Source organism: Dendrobates tinctorius, unplaced genomic scaffold (genome assembly GCF_039654945.1).
Source record: "Dendrobates tinctorius isolate UK_male_01 unplaced genomic scaffold, ASM3965494v1 ptg000232l, whole genome shotgun sequence".
Lineage (NCBI taxonomy): Eukaryota > Metazoa > Chordata > Amphibia > Anura > Dendrobatidae > Dendrobates > Dendrobates tinctorius.
The window spans coordinates 6,277,527-6,305,415 of NW_027361899.1; the positions used below are offsets into that span (position 1 = coordinate 6,277,527).

Consider the following 27,889-nt stretch of genomic DNA (forward strand, 5'->3'; position numbering starts at 1 on the left):
TTCAATCCACCTCTCTGTTGTGGGCTCTGGTAAAAACTCTTCAGCTAAGGAGTCCCACAGTGCATGGCATGTGTACTTCACAATTCCAGATATGGTGGAAATCCCGAGTCTGTACTGGAAATGCAGTGACGAAAGGGATTCTCCAGTTGCAAGAAATCTGTGGGGAATTAAAAAACAATAAATTAGTTTTAAATCACAGCATTACATACCAAAACTGACCTATAACACTTGGAGATACAAACTACCACCAACAAGATTGCAGTGAAAGTGTGCTCTGATGCGAGCATATCCAATAAATGTGGCTTACCTTAAAGTCACCATCAGACGCTCTGCGGGTGAAACAGAGAAGCGGCAATAGGTGTCCGCTTTTCTTATGAGGTGTGCAATGCGCTCCACCAAGTAATCAAAATTCTCCATTTTCATCCTAACATATCCAAAAAATTTATCCGGGTTTCGTCGAAGGTCCATGCAGAGTGTAGAATAGACCCCACGCGTCATTCTCTTGGCTGTGATGGGGTGGATCCACAAACGTCGTCTACGATGCCTGATGCGCTGCTGTCTCGCTCTCTCCTTCTCCAGAACAATCACCCTCAAACGATTCGCCTCCGCTGTAAAATCCGCCAAATTCTTCAAAATATTTCCAATGACAACATCCATCTTCGCCAGTAACTTGCTCTTCTCTCCAACCTGCACTTTCTCCTCTACAACCTGTCAAAGAAGGGCTGTAGGAACATGCTATATATAGTTTTCCAGTAGCCAATCCCGTTCGGAAGGCCACAAGGGTCAATTTTAAAAACCGGATCCGGCGTAATCCGTCGAAAAACGGATAGAAAAACGGATGAACCGGATGAGACGGATCCGGTTTTGTCTGTCAAGAAAAAGACGGATCCGGCAGAAAACTGGATCCGTCACATCCGGTTTTACGAAACATTTGCCGGATCCGGCGTTCCGGCACGACGCCGGATCGCGCCTGACGCCGAAAACCTGATGTGTGAAAGTAGCCTAAGTGTCCGGTGCCGGCAGCACAGCCTCTCGGGGTCACAAGGATTCATATTAGCTGGCGCTCCGCCATGTACATGAGGGTAGTAGGGAAATTAACCTTGTGCAGCGAACGGTCCCCATAATATCATTGACTGTCTGCAGTGGTCACAGCTCCGATGTGTAATCCCCTGGTGCTATAATAACTGCGCCCCCTCCCCGTCCTGCATTCGCAGCTCTGGAGTCTCAGTGATAAAACTTATTTGTAAAATGTTTATCTTCATAGAGATGAAAGTAATTTTGGAGTTTCAATTCAGATTTACAGAAAAAGGGTCTGAAAAAAATGAAAAAGTTTAAAATTAAGTGGGGCGGGGGTCCAGACTGCACCAGATGAGGATGATGGAGGGAGAGTGTGGCGGTGACGGAGTGTGACGGTGACCCTCTAATTCATTTTCTAATTCAGGATCTCTGCTTGCTGTAACATTCCTATCTATATCTGCAGTAGAACACCTGTCCAGATCTCATTCCTGCAGCTGAGGGTTTGTTACAGTTGTATCCAGTGTAGACATCCTGGACCGATACATTAGGATAAACAGGAGAGGAAAGGAGGCCACCTGCTACCTGCAGTGTGCCCACAGGGGGAGCTGCAGGTCTAGCTCACAGTCAGACACGTTTTCGGGTGGTCTTTCTGCTGTGTCACTTCCATCAGTTTTTTCCTCTCTGAATTGTGGGTCTGTCCCCAGAATACGTAATTTGCGACCTTTTGTGTAAATCTCCCAGCGGCTGGCGCGCTAATCTTTTGAGACTGCACAAATATTACTTGTCAGTATCCATCCGTTCAGATTTCTCAGACATCAATAATGAACCTGCTCGCTCATATTTCATGGTTTTCACTGCAAATTTCACAGACTGTGAGTAATTAAAGGGCAACTCCACCGATATTCACATCTGCACACAGGGTTAATTGGTCAAAGGGAAAATTCTCCTATGTTTTTCATTCTGGGCTGTGGCTCCACAAGCTGCTGCCTGAGATCTTGGAGACATGAGTTTGAGTCCTGGGGAGACCCGATCACAGGAGGGGAAGCAGTGAATATTGTAATTTAATTTGTCAGTACAGTGAGATGCAGGAAGGCGCAGAGGTGGAGGAATGATGGCAAGGTCGGAGAGGTGAGTAATAGAAGCAGAGACTGAACCCTCAAATTGTGACAGTCCTACTGAATCTGGGACGGTTGGGAGCTATGTCTTATACACCCCCTACAAATTAGGAACAAGATCTGGAAAGTTGGATAAAGCTGCCTGGATCTAATATGCACAATACTGCTCCATGTGTGTGTCACGATGTGATATGACCCAATGGGTGGTCGGTCAACGGATGGCGCAACACACACACAACAGGATGGTATAGGGGAGAGGAAGGCCATACTGATAGAGAACTGGGGGATGGTCACCATCTGAGCTCAGACCTGAGCCTGTCCTTGGACTCCCCTAACACCCTAAGTGGGTCCTTCCCCCCCCCCACCGCCGTCAGGAACCTTGTCCCTCGTTGTCACCTATTACTACCCTGGCTAGTGCACTGGCCGGCAAGGGACGCTATCCTCACCACTGCAGATAATACCACACAGGGGACAGAGACAGGCACCAAAGGGACAAGAAGAAACCACAGCACGCAGCTTCCAGACACCAAAGATAGCGCAGCAACAAGGCTCCAACCACCAGACGTGGCTGACACCAGAGAGCTGCTCCTGCTCGGCTGGTCACCAGAGAGAAGCTATCACCGGCAGTCAGCTGACGCATCCGGTGACCAATTAAAGAATGGTGGGAGTGATCACCACCTGCTTCAGCTGACCCAGCAGCACTGCAGTAACACCAGGTTACCAGTGGGGAAAAACTGACATTAACCCCTGATAGTCCTGAAAGGAAGAAAACTACTTTTAAAACAGAGATGAACCAGAGCTGCCACAAATCCAAAACTGGATTGTGACAGTGTTGTTGTAACGAGGTGTAATTGGCAGTCTTTGGGGTCCGTCCGGCGTCTGCTGCATCCAGTGTTCATGTGAACAGATCATAAACCTCATCGTCTCCGAGTCATAAAATAATCTAAATTCAGTCTGATTATCGCTGAGATTTATGGAAAAATGGAATGAAATATCAGCGCCAAGTAATAATAATAATGATCGTGGAGCGCGGTGACGCCTGTGATAAACTCCGCTCAGGGGTGGACGCAGACGAGAGAGACCCCTGTGCAAGAACAATATACGCGCCCTTTACTCTCCCATAGCTCATCAGACTGCTCAGACCCTGTGGCTATGGTGGCAGTAGTGGCCCCTTTACTTCTTGGGCCCCTATGTGGCTGCACAGATTGCACCAATGCTATGTCCGCCCAATGTGACTCCGCTCCAGCATTCCTCCACAGTGGAGGCTACCAGCCATCATTATCATGCTCTTGTCATGGAGGTGAGGGATAAGCGGCAGCGATCAGCACTTGTCTGACACCGAGACGATGGTTACACTGAAGCAGAACTGGATTATCACATTGTAACATCCAGCCATGAGAAGCTGTGGAAGAAAATAGGAAGAAAGAAAAGACTTGTAATCGGCTTCATCTAATCCTAGAAATGTGATGATGATGTGACAATCTGACAGAGCGACAGGATGCACTGGGGGGCCGACGCCTGAGACCCCCACCGATCACAGGAGTGACAGAGCTGATTATTACAGAGGTGGAACTGAGACAACTGCGGCCTGAAGGCAAAAAGAGGAAAAACAATCCCCGAGTAAAATCTCTCTAACGTTGGGACAGAGGGTCATAGGCCTGAGTGTGCCCTCCTGAGTGTGCCCTCCTGAGTGTGCCCGCCTGAGTGTGCCTGCATCAGTCTGCCCTCCTTAGTGTTTTCTCCTGAGTCTGCCCCCTCCTGAGTGTGGCCCTCCTGAGTGTGGCCCTCCTGAGTGTGGCCCTCCTGAGTGTGCCCTCCTGAGTCTGTCCTCCTGAGTGTGTCCTCCTGAGTGTGGCCCTCCTGAATGTACCATCCTGAGTGTGTCCTCCTGAATGTGCCCTCCTGAGTGTGGCCCTCCTGGGTGTGCCCTCCTGGGTGTGCCCTCCTGAGTCTGCCCTCCTGAGTGTGCCCTCCTGAGTCTGTCCTCCTGAGTGTGTCCTCCTGAGTGTGGCCCTCCTGAGTGTACCATCCTGAGTGTGTCCTCCTGAATGTGCCCTCCTGAGTGTGGCCCTCCTGGGTGTGCCCTCCTGGGTGTGCCCTCCTGAGTGTGCCCTCCTGAGTGTGCCCTCCTGAGTCTGTCCTCATGAGTGTGTCCTCCTGAGTGTGGCCCTCCTGAATGTACCATCCTGAGTGTGTCCTCCTGAATGTGCCCTCCTGAGTGTGGCCCTCCTGGGTGTGCCCTCCTGGGTGTGCCCTCCTGAGTCTGCCCTCCTGAGTGTGCCCTCCTGAGTCTGTCCTCCTGAGTGTGTCCTCCTGAGTGTGGCCCTCCTGAGTGTACCATCCTGAGTGTGTCCTCCTGAATGTGCCCTCCTGAGTGTGGCCCCTCCTGAGTGTGGCCCTCCTGAGTGTACCATCCTGAGTGTGCCATCCCGAGTGTGCCCTCCTGAGTGTGCCCTCCTGAGTGTGCCCTCCTGAGTGTACCATCCTGAGTGTGCCCTCCTGAGTGTGGCCCTTGGTCCGGGCTCTCGGCCTGTGCGGCGCTATCATTACTGTATTTTCTCTTTCCTGTAGTGTATCCTCAGTAATGGAGCCTCTGATTGATTTTTCCAGGATCAGCACTTATCTAATGGCCTGCGCTCCTTCCCACAGGTATAGAGTCAGTGGATTTCTGTATTACAGTAGCTGCATTGTGGATGAGATTTCCCGACATGAAACCCAAAGATTGTGGGAAAACCCCAAAGGACAAGAGCAGAAGCCGCGGCTCTCGTATCTGCAGGACGCTGGTTAAAGCTGCAGATTTGAGCTTTTCTGCAGTGAATTCTGCCGCAGTTTTTCTTGCTGCGGTTTTCTCTACGGCTTTTCCATTATTGAAGATATCACATAAAACACAAAGTACTGATCCGTATTGTATCCTGGAGGAACCAGACCCAGCAGCCCAGCCCTGGACACATCTGCTCACTTTTCTGGGGTCTCCGCCGCTGTCCCTGGTGCTGAACTTCTTGTCTCTTACATTGTTTTTTGGACAAGGAGGTTTTTTTTATTTCTGTATAAACTTTCCATTCTGCGTTTTTCTCCAGGCACACCCAGAGCTGCAGTCACCGCTGTGTCTGGTCGTCAGCTTTAGATGTGACTGGAGAATATGTGGGAGGGTTTTTCATGCTATATGGGTCCATACGTTGTTGTACAGCAGAGCGGCCTAATGTCCTGGATGAGCGGAGATCTGAGGACGCGGACCCCTATGTGAACACTTGCAATTACTGAGGGTTTTGGAAATGCGCGGCGTCCATTACAGCGAGCACCGACAATTGCCCTATTATAGCCTGGAGCACTGACCGGCCTCCATTTACTTATTAACAGCCCAGACTATTATCCAATCACTTAGTATCAGAACCCTAATCGCAGCTTTTCCGTGCGATCCCTCCACTCCGTCCTGTCCTACTGCCGTTAGTAATGAGCCATGGGGTCGTATTTTCTGCAGAACCAACATATGTTGGGAAGGAGATGCTGCCACGGATCATCACTCTCTTCATCCTCATCTGTCAGCTCTATACAGTGGACCTCGTCATCCCCCCCTCATTCCCATCCGTTGGGTGCAGAGAAGTCCAATTACCAGAGCAATAAGGGAGAGTGTTAACTACATCCAATAATTCCAGGCAATTTCTCTTTACGAGGCAGATGAATATTTGGAGGCTCTTGGTCTCCAGCACTTTATTATTGCAGCTGCAGAATCCGCACTCCCTCCAAGAGCGAAGTACAGAAGATAATGGTGATGGCATCTAAACAGCAGTAATGAAGCCAAATGCCCCACGGAGACCGATCCCGGTGATTCCACGGCTCCACCGCACCCGGGGCTGCACATGCCAAACATTTTATGAAGTCTAAAAGGAACATTCATTAAAAAAGTGATAAATCTGAGATATTTACTATTCTGTAAGTAGAAGCCGAGTCTATATCTGTCCAGGAAATTCATAGGAGTTATAATGGATAGAGAACGAGGCACAGAACTACAACTCCAGCCAATAAGGAGCCCCCCTATAACAGCAGGCTGGAGCCCCTATAACAGCAGTCTGTATGTGCAGTCTGAAGCCCACTATAACATCAGGCTGGATGTGTCATCTGGATCCCCCCTATTACAGCAGTCTGGGTGTGTAGTCTGGAGACCCCTATAACAGCAGTCTGGATGTGTAGTCTGGATCCCCCCTATTACAGCAGTCTGGATAAGTAGCCTGGAGCCCCCTATAACAGCAGTCTGGATGTGTCGTCTGGAGCCCCCCTATTACAGCAGTCTGGGTGTGTAGTCTGGAGACCCCTATAACAGGCTGGATGTATAGTATGGAGCCTCCCTAAACAGCAGTCTGGATGTGTAGTCTGGAGCCCCCTATAATAGCAGTCTGGGTAAGTAGTCTGGAGCCCCCCTATAACAGCAGTCTGGATGTGTAGTGTGGAGCCCCCCTATAACAGCAGTCTGGATGTGTAGTCTGGAGCCCCACTATAACAGCAGTCTGGATGTGTAGTCTGGAGCCCCCCCTATAACAGCATGATGTGTAGTCTGGAGCCCCATATAACAGCAGTCTGGATGTGTAGTCTGGAGCCCCCTATAATAGCAGTCTGGATAAGTAGTCTGGAGCCCCCCTATAACAGCAGTCTGGATGTGTAGTCTGGAGCCCCCCTATAACAGCAGTCTGGATGTGTAGTCTGGAGCCCCCCCTATAACAGCAGTCTGGATGAGTAGTCTGGAGCCCCCCTATAACAGCATGATGTGTAGTCTGGAGCCCCATATAACAGCAGTCTGGATGTATAGTCTGGAGCCCCATATAACAGCTGTCTACAAAATTCACACATGAGAAGAGCATACTGCCCAATGTAAATGAACATCAGAAAGAATTAGATTAAAAAAATCCTTTTTTAAACATGTGTGGAGCCCCCTATAACAGCAGTCTGGATGTGTAGTCTGGAGCCCCCCTATAACAGCAGTCTGGATGTGTAGTCTGGAGCCCCTATAACATCAGGCTGGATGTATAGTATGGATCCTCCCTAAAACAGCACTTTGGATGTGTAGCCTGGAGCCCCCCCTATAACAGCAGTCTGGATGTGTAGTCCGGAGCCCCCGATAACAGCTGTCTGGGTGTGCAGTCTGGAGCCCCCTATAACAGCAGTCTGGAGCCCCCGATAACCGCAGTCTGGATGTGTAGTCTGGAGCCCCCTATAACAGCAGTCTGGATGAATAGTCTGGAGCCCCCCTATAACAGCAGTCTGGATGTGTAGCCTGGAGCCCCCTATAACAGCAGTCTGGATGTGTAGCAAGGAGCCCCCCATAACAGCAATCTGGATGTGTAGTCTGGAGCCCCCCTATAACAGCATGATGTATAGTCTGGAGCCCCCCTATAACAGCAGTCTGGATGTGTAGCCTGGAGCCCCCTATAACAGCAGTCTGGATGTGTAGTATGGAGCCCCCTAACAGCAGTCTGGATGTGTCATCTGGAGCCCCCCTATAACAGCAGTCTGGATGTGTAGTCCAGAGCCCCCAATTACAGAGGTCTGGGTGTGTAGTCTGGAGCCCTCCTATAGCAGCAGCCTGGATATGTAGTATGGAGCCCCCTATAACAGCAGTCTGGATGTGTAGTCTGGAGCCCCCCTATATAAGCCTTCTGGATGTGTAGTCTGTTACCTGGAGCCCCCTATAACAGCAGTCTGGATGTGTGGTAAGGAGCCCCCCTATAACAGAATGATGTGTAGCCTGGAGCCCCCTATAACAGCAGTCTGGATGTGTAGTCTGGAGACCCTTATAAAAGCAGCTTCACAGCTACATTGCTCAGTACTGCTGTATGCAGTATATGCTGTTGCTTTTAGTGTTTTATCTCACCCCCTTGCTGGAATCACAGCTATCATGCTCAGTACTCCTGTATAATGCCTTCCATTGCTTTGAAAAATGTATCACATGGGCAGGAAAGAGGAAATCCTGTGATTTATATGGTAGTCACCATAGCAGAAGGTCTGCCACCTTCCCCACTAGCTCTGAGGCAACTGAAAACTAGAGATAGAGTCTGCAGAAGGGAAAATACAGAATATAAGTAATGTAATGGTCCCAAATAGTGTTACCCCTCATGACAACCCCCATCTGATATTGGTGACCAATGCTAAGGATAGGTCATAGACTATTTAGGTTCTGGATGGTGGAAGGTGGGGCAGGGTCATTTTATGTTTTGGGGTCCTTTAAAATGGGTTTAATGAAAGCCTTTAATACATTTTTATGCGATGCTTTACACGTGCTGTAAGCTATGAGTGATTTGTCTTGATGACAGAATCCCTTTAAGCAGCAACCTTTATGTTCCGATGTGGCGGAGTTTTGATTGTTTCCTCATTTGACCATGAGATTAAATCTGAGCAGAAGAAATTATTTTTATTTGTCAACAGAAACCAATTTTAGTAAATAATGTCTGAGCGGTGAGGAGGAGACGACACATAATGAATATACCGCAATAACGGCTCTATGTGGGCTGCAGCTACACTACCTGGGACTAAACTTATTTTGATTCTCAGGGAAATAACATATATTCTGTATCTTTCGCGCAGACCTCCTATAATAGTGGGAGTAATAATCTTGCCTGTGCTATTTATCACGGGGTACAGTAATGGGCTCCTGCACACATCCTATTACCATCACACTGACAGATCCCATTGCAGTTCCACTGCTTTTTCGTAATTTGGACTTATTTCCTTTTGTAATCAGCAGGACATTTATTTATATGGGATACAGAAATAAAAATGGACTTTACAAATGCTCCTGAATACATCAATTGTTGAATTAATAAGTTCTGCTTTGAAATCTCCAGTAGTTGATACAATGTAACGGTCAGCCATGAACAAAGAAAGATGAGAATCAGATGAGAATCAGTATCCTGCCTACTGAATCAGGACAGGAGTGGACTACATTCTGACAAACAGTGTCCTCCTTTTAAACCAGTAAGGTCCCACCCACTTCACATTTGGGCCACATGTTTGGGACCCTGTAGGGAGCGCTGTCTAAACCCCTGAAAAAACAGGATTTGTCCTGAATAAAATGTGTGTGTGTGTGTATATATATATATATATATATATATATATATATATATATATATATATACTGTATATATATATAATATATACACTGTATATATTTGCTGAAGAGCCCGGCGTTGCCCACGCATATTAACTAACTGTGTTAGTTATAACAAATTATAATGATTATCCTCCATTCCATAGTCCAGTGCTCATATACCCATCATACATATCCGCCATCCCATAGTTCCATTCCCATATACCCATCATACATATCCTCCATCCCATAGTCCCGTGCCCATATACCCATCACACATATCCGACATCCCATAGTCCCGTGACCATATACTCATCATACATATATTCCATCCCATAGTCCAGTGCCCATATACCCATCACACATCCTCCATCCCATAGTTCCGTACCCATATACCCAACATACATATCCTCCATCCCATAGTCCAGTGCCCATATACCCATCATACATATCCGCCTTCCCATAGTTCCGTGCCCATATACCCAACATACATAACCTCCATCCCATAGTCCAGTGCCCATATACCCATCATACATCCTCCATCCCATAGTCCCGTGCCCATATACCCATCACACATATCCACCATCCCATAGTCCCGTGCCCATATACCCAACATACATATCCTCCATCCCATAGTCCAGTGCCCATATACCCATCACACATCCTCCATCCCATAGTTCCGTACCCATATACCCATCATACATATCTTCCATCCCATAGTCCCGTGCCCATATACCCATCACACATATCCGACATTCCATAGTCCCGTGACCATATACTCATCATACATATATTCCATCCCATAGTCCCGTGCCCATATACCCATCACACATATGCGCCATCCCATAGTCCCGTGCCCATATACCCATCATACATCCTCCATCCCATAGTCCAGTGCACATATAACCATCATACATATCCTCCATCCCATAGTCCTGTGACCATATACTCATCATACATATATTCCATCCCATAGTCCAGTGCCCATATACCCATCACACATCCTCCATCCCATAGTTCCGTACCCATATACCCAACATACATATCCTCCATCCCATAGTCCAGTGCCCATATACCCATCATACATATCCGCCATCCCATAGTTCCGTGCCCACATACCCAACATACATAACCTCCATCCCATAGTCCAGTGCCCATATACCCATCATACATCCTCCATCCCATAGTCCCGTGCCCATATACCCATCACACATATCCGCCATCCCATAGTCCCGTGCCCATATACCCAACATACATATCCTCCATCCCATAGTCCAGTGCCCATATACCCATCACACATCCTCCATCCCATAGTTCCATACCCATATACCCATCATGCATATCTTCCATCCCATAGTCCCGTGCCCATATACCCATCACACATATCCGACATTCCATAGTCCCGTGACCATATACTCATCATACATATATTCCATCCCATAGTCCCGTGCCCATATACCCATCACACATATGCGCCATCCCATAGTCCCGTGACCATATACCCATCACACATATCCGACATTCCATAGTCCCGTGACCATATACTCATCATACATATATTCCATCCCATAGTCCCGTGCCCATATATCCATCATACATCCTCCATCCCATAGTCCAGTGCACATATAACCATCATACATATCCTCCATCCCATAGTCCTGTGACCATATACTCATCATACATATATTCCATCCCATAGTCCCGTGCCCATATACCCATCACACATATGCGCCATCCCATAGTCCCGTGCCCATATACCCATCATACATCCTCCATCCCATAGTCCCGTGCCCATATACCCATCATACATCCTCCATCCCATAGTCCAGTGCACATATACCCATCATACATATCCCCCATCCCATAGTCCCGTTCCCATATACCCATCACACATATCCTCCATCCCATAGTCCCGTGCCCATATACCCATCACACATATCCGCCATCCCATAGTCCCGTGCCCATATACCCATCATACATCCTCCATCCCATAGTCCTGTGACCATATACCCATCACACATCCTCCATCCCATAGTCCCGTGCCCATATACCCATCACACATATCCGCCATCCCATAGTCCCGTGCCCATATGCCCATTATTCATATCATCCATCACATAGTCCTGTGCCCATATACCCATCACACATCCTCCATCCCATAGTCCCATGCCCATTCACCCATTATGACATCGCTATGGCAACCATTATGACCATCATCGCCTGGGCATAGTAACTAACTGTGGTTAGTTATAGCAAATTATAATTATCCTCCATCCCATAGTCCCGTGCCCATATACCCATCATACATATCCACCATCCCATAGTCCCGTGCCAATATATCCATCATACATATCTTCCATCCCATAGTTCCGTGCCCATATACCCATCACACATCCTCCATCCCATAGTTCCGTGCCCATATACCCATCATACATATCCTCCATCCCACAGTCGAGTGCCCATATACCCATCACACATATCCTCCATCCCATAGTCCCATGCCCATATACCCATCACACATCCTCCATCCCATAGTCCCGTGCCCCTATACCCATCATACATATCCTCCATCCCACAGTCGAGTGCCCATATACCCATCATACATATCCTCCATCCCATAGTCCCATGCCCATATACCCATCACACATCCTCCATCCCATAGTTCCGTGCCCATATACCCATCATACATATCCTCCATCCCACAGTCGAGTGCCCATATACCCATCACACATATCCTCCATCCCATAGTCCCATGCCCATATACCCATCACACATCCTCCATCCCATAGTCCCGTGCCCCTATACCCATCATACATATCCTCCATCCCATAGTTCCGTGCCCATATACCCATCATACATATCCTCCATCCCACAGTCGAGTGCCCATATACCCATCATACATATCCTCCATCCCATAGTCCCATGCCCATATACCCATCACACATCCTCCATCCCATAGTTCCGTGCCCATATACCCATCATAAATATCCTCCATCCCATAGTCCCGTGCCCATATACCCATCATACATATCCGCCATCCCATAGTCCCGTGCCCATATACCCATCATACATATCCACCATCCCATAGTCCCGTGCCAATATATCCATCATACATATCCTCCATCCCATAGTTCCGTGCCCATATACCCATCATACATATCCTCCATCCCACAGTCGAGTGCCCATATACCCATCATACATATCCTCCATCCCATAGTCCCATGCCCATATACCCATCATACATATCCTCCATCCCATAGTCCCATGCCCATATACCCATCACACATCCTCCATCCCATAGTCGCGTGCCCCTATACCCATCATACATATCCTCCATCCCATAGTTCCGTGCCCATATACCCATCATACATATCCTCCATCCCACAGTCGAGTGCCCATATACCCATCATACATATCCTCCATCCCATAGTTCCATGCCCATGTACCCATCACACATCCTCCATCCCATAGTCCCGTGCCCATATACCCATCATACATATCCTCCATCCCATAGTTCCGTGCCCATATACCCATCATACATATCCTCCATCCCATAGTCCCGTGCCCATATACCCATCATACATATCCTCCATCCCATAGTCCCGTGCCCATTTACCCATCACACATCCTCCATCCCATAGTCCCGTGCCCATATACCCATCACACATCCTCCTTCCCATAGTCAACCATTATGACATCATAATCAGCAGCGGGGTTTGCAACCTATGATGACATCAGCGTCACCATGGCAACCATTATGACATCATAATGAGGGGCTGGACTTGATACACACACACTTTTTCCCCATTATGTAGATAGGGGCAAAATTGTTTTGTGAATTGGAACGCGCGGGGTTAAAATTTCGCCTCACAACATAGCCTAGGACACTCTCGGGGTCCAGACGTGTGACTGTGCCAAATTTTGTGGCTGTAGCTGCGACGGTGCGGATGCCAATCCCGGACATACACACACACACACACACACACTTGAGCTTTATATATTATATATATATATATATATATATCTATATATAAAAGTGAATGTATGTATGTGTATGTGTGTGTGTGTGTGTGTATCACCAACCAATCACGAAGCATCTTTCATTTCACCAGAGCTGGTTAAAAGTAGCTGAGCTGTGATTGGTTGCTATGAGCAAGTTTTCCCACTTGACAACACCTCAGCAGACACTGCCATGGTGGGAGAAATCTAGCATCCCCGGGAACATAAGCTCCCAGCCATTGTCTGCCCCCCTGAAAGGAGCAGTGAGCACATGACAGAAATGAATTCCCCCCTCCCTGCCCATATCCCCATCACACATCCTCCATCCCGTAGGCACATCTTCCCTCTTAAAGGGATCTCCGGTATGGAAGTCAGAGCAAATCCACACAGCGCTCTGGTTCTGACCCCAGGGTCTCTTAAAGGGATCCCCGGTATGGAAGTTAGAGCAAGTCCACTCTGCGCTTTGGTACTGACCCCAGACCTTTCTTAAAGGGATCTCCTGTAAGGAAATTAGGGCAAATCTCTCAACGCTCTGATTCTGATCCCATTCTCTCTTAAAGGGATCTCCGGTATGAAAGTTAGGACCATTCCACTCAGCACTCTGTTCTGAACCCAGGCTGACGGGATGATGTGGGATATTAGTGGTAGTAGTCCGGTGGCTCTGGCTGACGGGATGATGTGGGATATTAGTGGTAGTAGTCCGGTGGCTCTGGCTGACGGGATGATGTGGGATATTAGTGGTAGTAGTCTGGTGGCTCTGGCTGACGGGATGATGTGGGATATTAGGGGTAGTAGTCCGGTGGCTCTGGCTGACGGGATGATGTGGGATATTAGGGGTAGTAGTCTGGTGGCTCTGGCTGACGGGATGATATGGGATATTAGGGGTAGTAGTCCGGTGGCTCTGGCTGACGGGATGATGTGGGATATTAGGGGTAGTAGTCCAGTGGCTCTGGCTGACGGGACAAAGTGGGATATTAGGGGTAGTAGTCCGGTGGCTCTGGCTGACGGGATGATGTGGGATATTAGGGGTAGTAGTCCGGTGGCTCTGGCTGACGGGACGAAGTGGGATATTAGGACTAGTAGTCCGGTGGCTCTGGCTGACGGGATGATGTGGAATATTAGGGGTAGTAGTACGGTGGCTCTAGGTGACGAGATGATGTGGGATATTAGTGGTAGTAGTCCGGTGGCTCTGTCTGACGGGATGATGTGGGATATTAGGGGTAGTAGTCCGGTGGCTCTGGGTGACGGGATGATGTGGGATATTAGGGGTAGTAGTCCGGTGGCTCTGGCTGACGGGATGATGTGGGATATTAGGGGTAGTAGTCCGGTGGCTCTGGCTGACGGGATGATGTGGAATATTAGGGGTAGTAGTACGGTGGCTCTAGGTGACGGGATGATGTGGGATATTAGTGGTAGTAGTCCGGTGACTCTGGCTGACGGGATGATGTGGGATATTAGGGGTAGTAGTCCGGTGGCTCTGGCTGACGGGATGATGTGGGATATTAGGGGTAGTAGTCCGGTGGCTCTGGGTGACGGGATGATGTGGGATATTAGTGGTAGTAGTCCGGTGACTCTGGCTGACGGGATGATGTGGGATATTAGGGGTAGTAGTCCGGTGGCTCTGGCTGACGGGATGATGTGGGATATTAGTGGTAGTAGTCCGGTGGCTCTGGCTGACGGGATCATGTGGGATATTAGTGGTAGTAGTCCGGTGACTCTGGCTGACGGGATGATGTGGGATATTAGGGGTAGTAGTCCGGTGGCTCTGGCTGACGGGATGATGTGGGATATTAGTGGTAGTAGTCCGGTGGCTCTGTCTGACGGGATGATGTGGGATATTAGGGGTAGTAGTCCGGTGGCTCTGGGTGACGGGATGATGTGGGATATTAGGGGTAGTAGTCCGGTGGCTCTGTCTGACGGGATGATGTGGGATATTAGGGGTAGTAGTCCGGTGACTCTGGCTGACGGGATGATGTGGGATATTAGTGGTAGTAGTCCGGTGGCTCTGTCTGACGGGATGATGTGGGATATTAGGGGTAGTAGTCCGGTGACTCTGGCTGACGGGATGATGTGGGATATTAGTGGTAGTAGTCCGGTGGCTCTGTCTGACGGGATGATGTGGGATATTAGGGGTAGTAGTCCGGTGGCTCTGGGTGACGGGATGATGTGGGATATTAGGGGTAGTAGTCCGGTGGCTCTGTCTGACGGGATGATGTGGGATATTAGGGGTAGTAGTCCGGTGACTCTGGCTGACAGGATGATGTGGGATATTAGTGGTAGTAGTCCGGTGGCTCTGGGTGACGGGATGATGTGGGATATTAGGGGTAGTAGTCCGGTGGCTCTGGCTGACGGGACGATGTGGGATATTAGGGGTAGTAGTCCGGTGGCTCTGGCTGACGGGATGATGTGGAATATTAGGGGTAGTAGTACGGTGGCTCTAGGTGACGGGATGATGTGGGATATTAGGGATAGTAGTCCGGTGGCTCTGGCTGACGGGATGATGTGTGATATTAAGGGTAGTAGTCCGGTGGCTCTGGCTGACGGGATGATGTGTGATATTAAGGGTAGTAGTCCGGTGGCTCTGGCTGACGGGATGATGTGGGATTTTAGGGGTAGTAGTCCGGTGGCTCTGGGTGACGGGATGATGTGGGATATTAGTGGTAGTAGTCCGGTAGCTCTGGCTGACGGGATGATGTGGGATATTAGGGGTAGTAGTCCGGTGGCTCTCGCTGACGGGACGATGTGGGATATTAGGGGTAGTAGTCCGGTGGCTCTAGCTGTTGGGATATTAGTGGTAGTAGTCCGGTAGCTCTGGCTGACGGGATGATTTGGGATATTAGGGGTAGTAGTCTGGTGGCTCTGGCTGACGGGACGATGTGGGATATTAGGGGTAGTAGTCCGGTGGCTCTGGCTGATGGGATATTAGTGGTAGTAGTCCGGTGGCTCTGGCTGACGGGATGATGTGGGATATTAGGAGTAGTAGTCCGGTAGATCTGGCTGACGTGATGATGTGGGATATTAGGGGTAGTAGTCCGGTGGCTCTGGCTGACGGGATGATGTGGGATATTAGGGGTAGTAGTCCGGTGGCTCTGGCTGATGGGATGATGTGTGATATTAGGGGTAGTAGTCCGGTGGCTCTGGCTGACGGGATGATGTGGGATATTAGGGGTAGTAGTCCGGTGGCTCTGGCTGACGGGGTGATGTGGGATATTAGGGGTAGTAGTCTGGTGGCTCTGGCTGACGGGACGATGTGGGATATTAGGGGTAGTAGTCCGGTGGCTCTGGCTGATGGGATATTAGTGGTAGTAGTCCGGTGGCTCTGGCTGACGGGATGATGTGGGATATTAGGGATAGTAGTCCGGTGGCTATGGCTGACGGGATGATGTGGGATATTAGGGGTAGTAGTCCGGTGGCTCTGGCTGACGGGATGATGTGGGATATTAGGGGTAGTAGTCCGGTGTCTCTGGCTGACGGGATGATGTGGGATATTAGGGGTAGTAGTCCGGTGGCTCTGGCTGACGGGATGATGTGGGATATTAGGGGTAGTAGTCCGGTGGCTCTGGCTGACGGGATGATGTGGGATATTAGGGATAGTAGTCCGGTGGCTCTGGCTGACGGGATGATGTGGGATATTAGGGATAGTAGTCCGGTGGCTCTGGCTGACGGGATGATGTGGGGTATTAGTGGTAGTAGTCCGGTGGCTCTGGCTGACGGGATGATGTGGGATATTAGGGGTAGTAGTCCGGTAGCTCTGGCTGATGGGATGATGTGGGATATTAGAGGTAGTAGTCCGGTGGCTCTGGCTGACGGGATGATGTGGGATATTAGTGGTAGTAGTCCGGTAGCTCTGGCTGACGGGATGATGTGGGATATTAGGGGTAGTAGTCCGGTGGCTCTGGCTGACGGGGTGATGTGGGATATTAGGGGTAGTAGTCCGGTGGTTCTGGCTGACGGGATGATGTGGGATATTAGGGGTAGTAGTCCGGTGGCTCTGGCTGAGGGGAGGATGTGGGATATTAGGGATAGTAGTCCGGTGGCTCTGGCTGACGGGATGATGTGGGATATTAGGGGTAGTAGTCCGGTGGCTCTGGCTGATGGGATGATGTGGGATATTAGTGGTAGTAGTCCGGTAGCTCTGGCTGACGGGATGATGTGGGATATTAGGGGTAGTAGTCCGGTGGCTCTGGCTGACGGGATGATGTGGGATATTATAGTGAATGTGGCTATGCGGAGTGGGCGGGGCTCTACACTCAGCTTTATATATATAGATAAAGTCATTATACTTTGTTCTAAATATATATATATATATATATATACACACATCTATTCTATGTGCATATATCTATTCTATCTATTCTATTATATACTGTACCTGGCAGATCATTTGCCGGCTTTTAATCTAATATATATATATATATATATATATATATATATATTTGGAAGAATATTTCATTTTAAAAAGATGTGTAAATGACTTAGAACATTGCTCTATGTAAAAGCTCATGTTATAATCACGTTGCAGTCTGAGAGCAATCGCACTGCATTTGGATGTAAATTATATGCTAGGTGTGAAAAATCGGATTGTCCTCACATAAGATCCGCCTGACGCTCACATGACAATGGGTGTTCTGCTTCCATTGCATGGCACTGCTCGGTTACTCTTGTATGGCCGGTTATGTGGCATTACAGGCCCTGTAGAGCTATTATCCATTCTCTCTCTCACAGCTTACACTATTTCTCCCACTCTTCTACCCCAGTGATCCCTGGTGATTGGGGGTCTCTAACCTCCTGTATATACAAGGGTATTTTTTGCCAATTTTTCTGAACTTGCTGCCGGATTTCGCAATTCGCCAATTATGTGGAATTTGTTACTTTCTGCTATTCTACTAATAAACATCACAGCAAACAACACCAGGGAATGTGAGCAGAACATAAACTCATCAAGGTGCGATGTTACCCGGGATCTAGAGCAGCATTAATGCTCAATTAGCAGCGTCTTAGATCTGGATACACATTTGCCTCTTAACGAGGATGTGACTGATGTCACACATTGAACATCCACCACATCCATATAACATCACAGGTCCATTCACCTGCACCGACCCCTGTCCGGAATCACCCACAAAACACAACATGGTACAGGCTCCTCTATCCTGGGGTCAGTCTACTAAGGCTCTGTTCACATGTCCAGTAATCAAAACGGATCCAGCAGCAATCAGTTACAAAAGATTGAAAGTTTTCTGTCCATTCATAAAGAACTGATTTCAACTGCATCTGTTTAATTTTTAACATAGAAGTCTATGGAAAACTGATCCATTAATCAGCCATCAGCTTTGCTCCATTTGAAACTAATCCCGTGAGCAAAAAAATTGATCCTTCAAATGAAAGAAAAAACGATGGCTAATTAATGGATCGGTTTTCAATAGACTTCAATGTTAAAAAAAAAAAACATATCCAGCAGAGATCAGTTTTTAAAAACTGGCAAAAAAGTTCTGTCTGTACAACTTTTTTGTTAACTGATGGCTGCATTGTCCGTTACAACGGATGATTACCGGACATGTGAACAGAGACCAATGCAGTATAATCTGCCCGATCTCTCCCTCAGGACCCCCTATCTGAGGTGTTGGGGGCACACCAGCAGTCTGTGACTCTGGAAAGATTTATTGTATCTTACACAACATCATGTATCTAACCACAAAAAATCCCAAAATAGTCATCTCTAAGAAAAATACTGTGGGCCCAGTCTGTCTGCGACAATTATAAAATGGAGCAGATTTCTCCACCTTTTAAATATAAAAGTTCAGACTCATTCTCTGCATTTTTCTGAATCGATCTGTTGTGTTCTCTCTTCCAGACCACAGCTGTTTCTTTATCGGATACAATACAGAAATGGAGAGAGTACAGGGATCAATGCCTAAACACCGTCCACCACACTCCACCCACCCTGACTGGTAAGTGTGCAATATGTCCTGCCAGGATCGGCGGGAGCAAAGTGACAACTATATGGTTATGTACCGCAATACAGAGAAACAGATGATTTCCACATGTCCACAATAAAGGGGTCACCTCCACCTAATCCCAATATATATAACCTAGATTTAACTAATGCGCACAGTAAAATAATACTGCTCGATGTACAGTAATATTACTACTATAATACTGCCCCCTATGTACAGGAATATAACTACTATAATACTGCCCCTATGTACAAGAATATAACTACTATAATACTGCCCCTATGTACAAGAATATAACTACTATAATACTGCTCCTATGTACAAGAATATAACTACTATAATACTGCTCCTATGTACAAGACTATAACTACTATAATACTGCTCCTATGTACAAGAACATAACTACTATAATACTGCCTCTATGTACAAGAATATAACTACTATAATACTGCCCCTATGTACAAGAATATAACTACTATAATACTGCTCCTATGTACAAGAATATAACTACTATAATACTGCTCCTATGTACAAGAATATATCTACTATAATACTGCTCCTATGTACAAGAATATAACTACTATAATACTGCCCCTATGTACAAGAATATAACTACTATAATACTGCCCCTATGTACAAGAATATAACTACTATAATACTGCCCCTATGTACAAGAATATATCTACTATAATACTGCTCCTATATACAAGGATATAGCTACTATAATACTGCTCCTATGTACAAGAATATAACTACTATAATACTGCCCCTATGTACAAGAATATAACTACTATAATACTGCTCCTATATACAAGGATATAGCTACTATAATACTGCTCCTATGTACAAGAATATAACTACTATAATACTGCTCCTATATACAAGAATATAACTGCAATAATACTGCCCCTATGTACAAGAATATAACTACTATAATACTGCCCCTATGTACAAGAATATAACTACTATAATACTGCTCCTATATACAAGAATATAACTACTATAATACTGCTCCTATGTACAAGAATATAACTACTATAATAATGCTCCTCCTATGTACAAGAATATAACTACTATAATACAGCCCCTATATACAAGAATATAACTACAATAATACTGCTCCTATATACAAGAATATAACTACTATAATACAGCCCCTATATACAAGAATATAACTACAATAATACTGCTCCTATGTACAAGAATATAACTACTATAATACTGCTCCTATATACAAGAATATAACTACAATAATACTGCTCCTATATACAAGAATATAACTACTATAATACTGCTCCTATGTACAAGAATATAACTACTATAATAATGCTCCTCCTATGTACAAGAATATAACTACTATAATAATGCCCCCTATGTACAAGAATATAACTACTATAATACTGCCCCTATGTACAAGAATATAACTACTATAATACTGCTCCTATGTACAAGAATATAACTGCTATAATACTGCCCCTATATACAAGAATATAACTATAATAATACTGCTCCTATATACAAGAATATAACTACTATAATACTGCTCCTATGTACAAGAATATAACTACTATAATACTGCTCCTATATACAAGAATATAACTACAATAATACTGCTCCTATATACAAGAATATAACTACTATAATACTGCTCCTATGTACAAGAATATAACTACTATAATATTGCTCCTATGTACAAGAATATAACTACTATAATACTGCTTCTATGTACAAGAATATAACCACTATAATACTGCCCCTATGTACAAGAATATAAATACAATACTGTACTGCTCCTATGTACAAGAATATACTATAATACTGCCCCCTATGTACAAGAATATACTATAATACTGCCCCCTATGTACAAGAATATAACTACTGTAATACTGCCCCAGGTACAAGAATATAACTACCATAATACTTCTCTGATATACAAGAATATAACTACTATAGTACAGCTCCTATGTACAAGAATATAACTACTATAATACTGCCCCTATGTACAAGAATATAACTACTATAATACTGCTCCTATGTACAAGAATATAACTACTATAATACTGCTCCTATGTACAAGAATATAACTACTATAATATTGCTCCAATGTACAAGAATATAGCTACTATTATGCTGCTCCTATGTACAAGAATATAACTACTATAATACTGCCCCTATGTACAAGAATATAACTACTATAATACTGCCCCCTATGTACAAGAATATAGCTACTATAATACTGCCCCCTATATACAAGAATATAACTACTATAATACTGCCTCCTAGCTGTGAGGTTGTGTTTGTAGTGGGTCGCCCTCCCAGGGCTGTGGGGTACTCGATACCGGGCCAGTCTCTCAGATGGGAAGGTCACCGCTGACCCGGTCTGTGGCCCTGGGCGCCCATGTAAAAGGGAGATTGAATGGTGAAATGTAGTTGAAATGAATAGTTTGTGACGCCACCTGTGGTGTTCGGCAAGGGAGGTGTTAAGCCGTAGCCGATGCTGCATGCAGATCCTCTGGGACTGATGGTGTAGTGCAGCTATGATGTTGTAGCCCTCCACAGGCAGGGCTGTAGTCCCAGGGCAGTGTAGATAAAGGATGAGGAAGAAGGTGCAGTGCTTGGCATAGAGATGTAGCAGTGCTGAGGATGTTGCAGGAAGGAGGCAAGGACAGAATAGGGTGCAGTTTCTTTACCTTTACTTGGCAAACACAGTCCAGGGTCCTGGTTACAGATGGCACAGGAGCAGGCTAGGCTGGAAACAACTCAGGGATCTCTCTATCAGATGGGTTTTGTAGTCTCCTTCCTAGCGCTGGCTTGAGGCACATCCAGTACTGTGTTACACTGAAGTTCCTCCTTCTTATCTTCTCTTAGAACTACCTCGTATGGCAGACAGCTGTAGCCCTCTCTCTCTCTTGGCTCACCGGTCGCTGATGTGCCTCTGAGTCTTAGTTGGGAGTAAAGCATTTACAGCTTCCTACTCCTCTGGTTTCTGTTGCAGGACCTTCAGTATCCATACAACCGTGGAGACCAGGCTCCAGATCATGCGCTATCACTGGGAGGGAGCTCTCTGTCCTCAGCTCAACCTCCAGCTTCTCTCCACGCACCTACACACGTTGCCCTCCTCAAACCAACTAACTATTTCCCCTCCCGGCCCTCAGAGCGCGCTCCTCCCCCAATCCTTGTTCAGAGCTCCCTCTGCTGGCCTGGAGTGTGACCTGTGTTGCATGACATGGTTAACTGTTAGAGAGACCATTCCTTGCTTCCAAGCATGATATAACCCTCTCTGGAGGAAGGCAATGCCATTGTGGCGGCCATACTCCTGGGGGCGCCACATTCCCCCCTAGTGCAAGTCAGCACTCCTGGGCTGATGAACACATAAAAAACATAATATAAACATATAAACAATATGAAGGTTACAATATTTGAAAAAGGAAAAATTTACTAAAACCAAAAGCCCCAAAAATAGTGCTATGATGATAAGTCCAAGCATCAATGTCCATGGTCCATTCCTGGGCAAATGGTGAACTATTTGCAAGGTTAGTGACCATACAAGACCTTTGGTCCAATGTACATAAAAACAAAGCTGGAAAGTTCAAAGGAAACTCTTACAGATTATCTGTAGGCACAAACTTGAAAACAGTTACATATGTACATACAATTTCAACATTTACATTTACTCATGTATACACAATATCTGATGGGTGGTATACCTTGTGTAGTATGGGTAGACCTGCGTAACACTGGTGTGATTGGAGAACTCACTGGTTGCGAGATGCTAACTACTGGTGTAGTGTGTAATGTACTGAATACTCTACTGGTGGTTCGGCATGGCACAGGGATACTAGATTGTCTGCGAACTCTTAGACTCACCATGGGTATAACAGATTCACCACTGGCAGGGCAAGGGTTCTCTGGCTCCACTGCTGGTGTGGCATCTGCTGCCTGATTTTCAGGATTTTCTTGAGTCACTTCTTTCTGTGCTACCAGTTGGGGAAAGGTCAACACTGGCACCACTATGGCATCATTTACTTTAGTCCAATTCGCAGGGAATTCTCCAAGTATAGTGCTGACCTTTGCTTCTTCTTCTATGGGTTGGATGTTATCTTGTTCTTCCATTCTTTCTTTTAACTGGTCAGGGCACAGTTTCAGATGATCCCTGGATATTGCTGCTGAGGTTTCTCCTCCGTCTTTACTAATAAGGCACACCTTGGTATTGTCAAAGTTTGAGGGTAGAATGGTGTAGGGTTCAGCTTCCCATTGGTCATCCAACTTATGCATCCTTCTTTTCCTCTTTAGGACTTGTTCTCCTGGTGACAAGGGAACTGCAGGTGCATGCTGATTGTAGTTCCTCTCTTGTTTCTGTCTTGCCTGAGCTAGATTCTTTTCCACACACTCTTGTACTCTTCTGTACTGTTGCTGCCTCTCTGTGTCCCAGTCAGCATCTGGTGACGTCACCTCAGGTGTAAGGACTCCCATGTCCAAATCAATAGGCAGCTTGCCAGGCCTCGCTCTCATTAGGTAGGCTGGAGTGCAGTTGGTGGAATTCACAGAAATGTGGTTGTAGAGGTCTACCAGATCTGGCAACTTTTCTGGCCACAGATTCCTCTCCTCCAACGGCAAGGTCTTCAGTAGGTCAATCACTACCTGGCTCATCTTCTCACACATGCCATTAGTCAGTGAATGGTATGGTGTTGTCCGGATCTTCTTACAACCATACAAGTTACAGAATTCCAGCAACACTTCGGCCTCAAAGGCGGGACCTTGATCTGTAAGCACTTGCTCAGGATATCCATGTGGTCTACAGAAGTGCTGTTGGAACGCTCTGGCTGCTGTCCTGGCTGTTTGATCTTTGACAGGCACAACTACCAGGAATCTCGTGTTGGTCCACGATGGTAAGAGCATAGATGTTGCCTGACCGGCTTGGAACCAGCTTCACTTGGTCCAGGGCTACCAACTCGAGGGGCTGTTTGGTTACTATTGGCTGCAGAGGAGCTCTCTGGCTGTTTCGATCCTTTCTGCGCAGGTTACCTTGTCCACACTCCCGGCACCACTTTTCGATGGCTTTCCTCATATCAGCCCAGTAGAATCTCTCCAGGAGCAATGCTTCCAACTTCTTCCATCCGATGTGGCCAGCTCCATTGTGGTATGCTTCCAAGACCATTGATGCCTCTCTCTTTGGGACTACCACCTGCCAGACCAGCTCATAAGTGCGAGCATTGATACTCCTCCGACACAGCTTTCCTTCATAAATGAACAGCCGACCTCTTTCCTTCCACAACTGCTGGGTTTCCTCAGGAGCATTTGACTCTGGGCGTGAGTCAGCTTGTGAGCTCCTTCACCAGGCTGACTGCAGGGGTCATTATCCTGAGTTTCTGCCCAGTCATGATGGGGTAATAGATTTAGGGTGACCTCTTTCATGACAGACCGTCTGTTTCTCACTCCTTGAGCACGTTGGGCCGCAAGTGGCCGGTGGAAGGGAGGTAACTCTATTTCTTCAAGAGCCTCTGGTTCTTCTCCTGCATCTGGCAGATTAGGCATTCTGGACAGCACATCAGCATTGGCATTCTTGTGCCCCGCTCGGGGCTTGATGGCAAATTCATAGTTAGACAGCCGAGCCATCCATCGCTGCTCCAGTGCACCTAGTTTTGCAGTTTCCAAGTGAGTCAACGGGTTGTTGTCCGTGAAGATGGTAAACTTGGCTGAAGCTAGGTAATGTTTGAATCTTTCAGTCACAGCCTAGACTATGGCAAGGAACTCCAGCTTGAAGGAACTGTAGTTGTCAGGGTTCCTTTCAGTGGGACAAAGCTTCCTGCTGTCGTAGGAGATCACTCTTTCTTTGCCATTCTGTACCTGTGACAGTACTGCTCCCAGTCCCACGTTGCTGGCATCAGTATACAACACAAAGGGCTTGTCATAATCTGGGTAGGCCAGAACTTCATCTCCTGTGAGAGCCATCTTCAGTCGGGTAAAGGACCTCTCCAACTCCTCAGTCCATTCAAATGTGGAATTCTTCTGTTTGGCTTTCTTGGACTGCCCCACCAGAAGATTTTGCATAGGAGTGGTTATTTCAGTGAAGCCTTTGATGAACCTACCGGTAGTAGCCTACAAACCCGAGGATTTGGCGTGCTTCATGGAGGTTGCTGGGCTTCGGCCAGTCCCGGATGACTGTGACTTTGTCAGGATCTGGTTCCACACCTTCTGCACTCACCACATGACCGAGGTACTGTACCTTGGGCTTCAGGAGGTGGCATTTGGAAGGCTTCACCTTCAGGCCAAAGTTGGACAAGGCTTCAAACACCTCAGCCAGGTGTTCCAGGTGGTCTTCATAAGTCTTGGAGAAAACAATGACATCATCAAGGTACAACAGGACCGTTTCAAAGTTCATGTGTCCCAGGCAGCACTCCATCAGCCGTTGAAATGTTCCTGTGGCAGTGCAGAGCCCGAATGGCATATAGTTGAACTCACAGAGACCCATTGGGGTGGTAAATGCTGTTTTCTCCTTGTCTGCCTCTGCCACGGGAACCTGCCAATACCCACTAGTGAGATCTAAGGTGGAGAAATAGTTAGCAGTTTTAAGTGCAGCTAATGATTCCTCAATTCTGGGTAATGGGTAGGCATCCTTATGTGTAATACTGTTAATTTTTCTGTAATCAACACACATTCTCATGGTACCATCCTTTTTCTTTACAAAAACTATTGGAGCTGCCCAGGGGCTACAACTGTCTCTGATGACCCCTGCCTCCTTCATCTCTCTCAACATACCTTTAGCACATTGGTATTGTGTTGGGGGTATAGGCCGGTATCTTTCTTTTATGGGTGGATGGTCTCCAGTGGAGATATGATGTTGAACCCCTTTTGCCTTCCCAAAAGCTAGTGGGTGTTTACTGAATACCCGCTCATATTCCTGGGTCACCCTGTAAACCCCATTTTTCTGGTATGAAGGTGTGGAGTCAGTTCCCACCTGCAGTTGCTGGCACCATTCTTCTAGCTGCTTGACAGAACCATTGTCATCCACCTGGTCGGAGGAGACCAAGGGCTCTGCTGCCTGCATTGCATTATTACTGACAGTGAGCAGCTTAGCAACTGTGGCGTACCGAGGTATTGTGGCCTCCTCCTCCCCACAATTCAAAAGGCGTACAGGTACCCTCCCTTTACGTACATCAACCACCCCTCTGGCTGTCAGGACAGTGGGCCTGCTATCAGAGTATACTGGCTCTACCAATGCCTGGTAATCCTGCCCTCTGAGGCCTATGGCTGCCCGAAACCAAATCAACATTTCACATCTGGGGGATATTGCAATGGGGAAGGGGTCACACTCTGACGCTGCCAATTTCTCCGCCAGAGAGTTCTACCTGTTGTCTTTGCATCAGGGCTCTGATCTCCTTCTGCAGGACTCTTTGTTCTCCGGAACCAGCAGTCTCAGCCACCTGTTGCAACAAGACAATAACCTCGGAAAGACAATTTTCAATTACATTTCAACCAAGAGTCATCATGGGATTACATTCTCGTCGATCAATATCCACAACTATCAGACCTTGAGACTTTAACTCTACTCGCCCCACTTTAACAGTAATTTCTTTACATCCCACTTGTGGTAAAGACTGACCATTACTGGCAACTACTGTCAGTTCATCACTTGGGCCACGGGTGAGTTCAGAGTCAGCCCAATACCGCTTGTTAAGGATATACGGCATAGTGGTCACCTGGGAGCCAGTGTCCAGCAAAGCGTTCATGGGGATGCCGTCAATCACCACTGGAAAGATCGGTCTCCCTCCAACATACTTGGCTCGCCAGTTCCTTGGGCCTTGTGGTCCTACTCCTGGGGGTTGGCCCTCTGCCCCAGGGGTTACTCGTTTAAACAGAATCTTGCAAGATGACCTGCCTTGTGGCAGCGACGACAGATGGGACGTCCGTCCTGGTCATAGCGATCGTTGTTCCTTCCTCGGAGTGGTGGGGTTCTCCTCTTCCGGAGCCACGGGACATCCTCTGGACTGGAAGCAAGCTGGATCTTTTCCTTGGAGGACACCTGCAGGGACTCCACAGTTTTAGTAAGTGCAGCCATACCTTTGGTCAGCTCCTGGACCCGAAGACTCAGCTCTTCAGTTGGATCTTTATCCAGAGTCTGTGCATCAGCCTCCACAGGGATGGAAGGAAAAGATGTTGCTTCCTGGTGGTAGGTGATCGCTGGGCGCCTAGGGGGCGCTGGACGGCTGTCAGCTGATTCCTGCAGTACCCGAATAGCCCTGTCCTTAAAATCAGCAAAGTCCAGGTCAGGATCTTGTAGGGTTATGATGCGCAGCTGTCCTCTGTGGGTACTGGATAGGAGTCCCTCAATGAACTGCTCCTTTAACAGTTTGTCTTCCTCCTTCACACTGTCAGACTCTATTTGTTTAACTGCTCGCAGCGCCTCCAGCAGGTTAAGAGCATAGTCCCATATACTGTCCTGCACTTTCTGTTTGCATCCAAAGAACCTCATCTTGATTTCAGCTGTGTTGCGGGTGTTTAAGGTGCTTTTTAGCTTGGCCAGGATCTTTTTAACAGTCTCTTTATCGGTGCCCTGCCAGGCTTTCACCTCTCTCTGTGCTGCACCTGTTAGCTGCCCAATCAAGATGTTCACCTTCTGACTTTCAGACAGAGGATACACCTCAAACAAACTGCACAGTCTCTCTTTAAATTCACTCAGGGTATGTGACTCACCCGAGTACTGCGGTAGCCAGGCCGCTCCCGGT

The 27,889-nt window shown here is 47.2% G+C and overlaps 1 protein-coding gene across 2 annotated transcripts in view; it reads left to right on the forward strand.

Annotated features, from left to right (window-relative positions):
• The window catches only part of GLP1R (glucagon like peptide 1 receptor), a 322,308-nt gene that overhangs the window by 105,878 nt on the left and 188,541 nt on the right, over positions 1–27,889 (forward strand). For both annotated transcript variants that reach the window (XM_073556283.1, XM_073556282.1), the window contains exon 2: positions 19,061–19,157. In XM_073556283.1, coding sequence (XP_073412384.1) covers positions 19,061–19,157 — 97 coding nt within the window. The remainder of the gene's footprint in view (positions 1–19,060; positions 19,158–27,889) is intronic.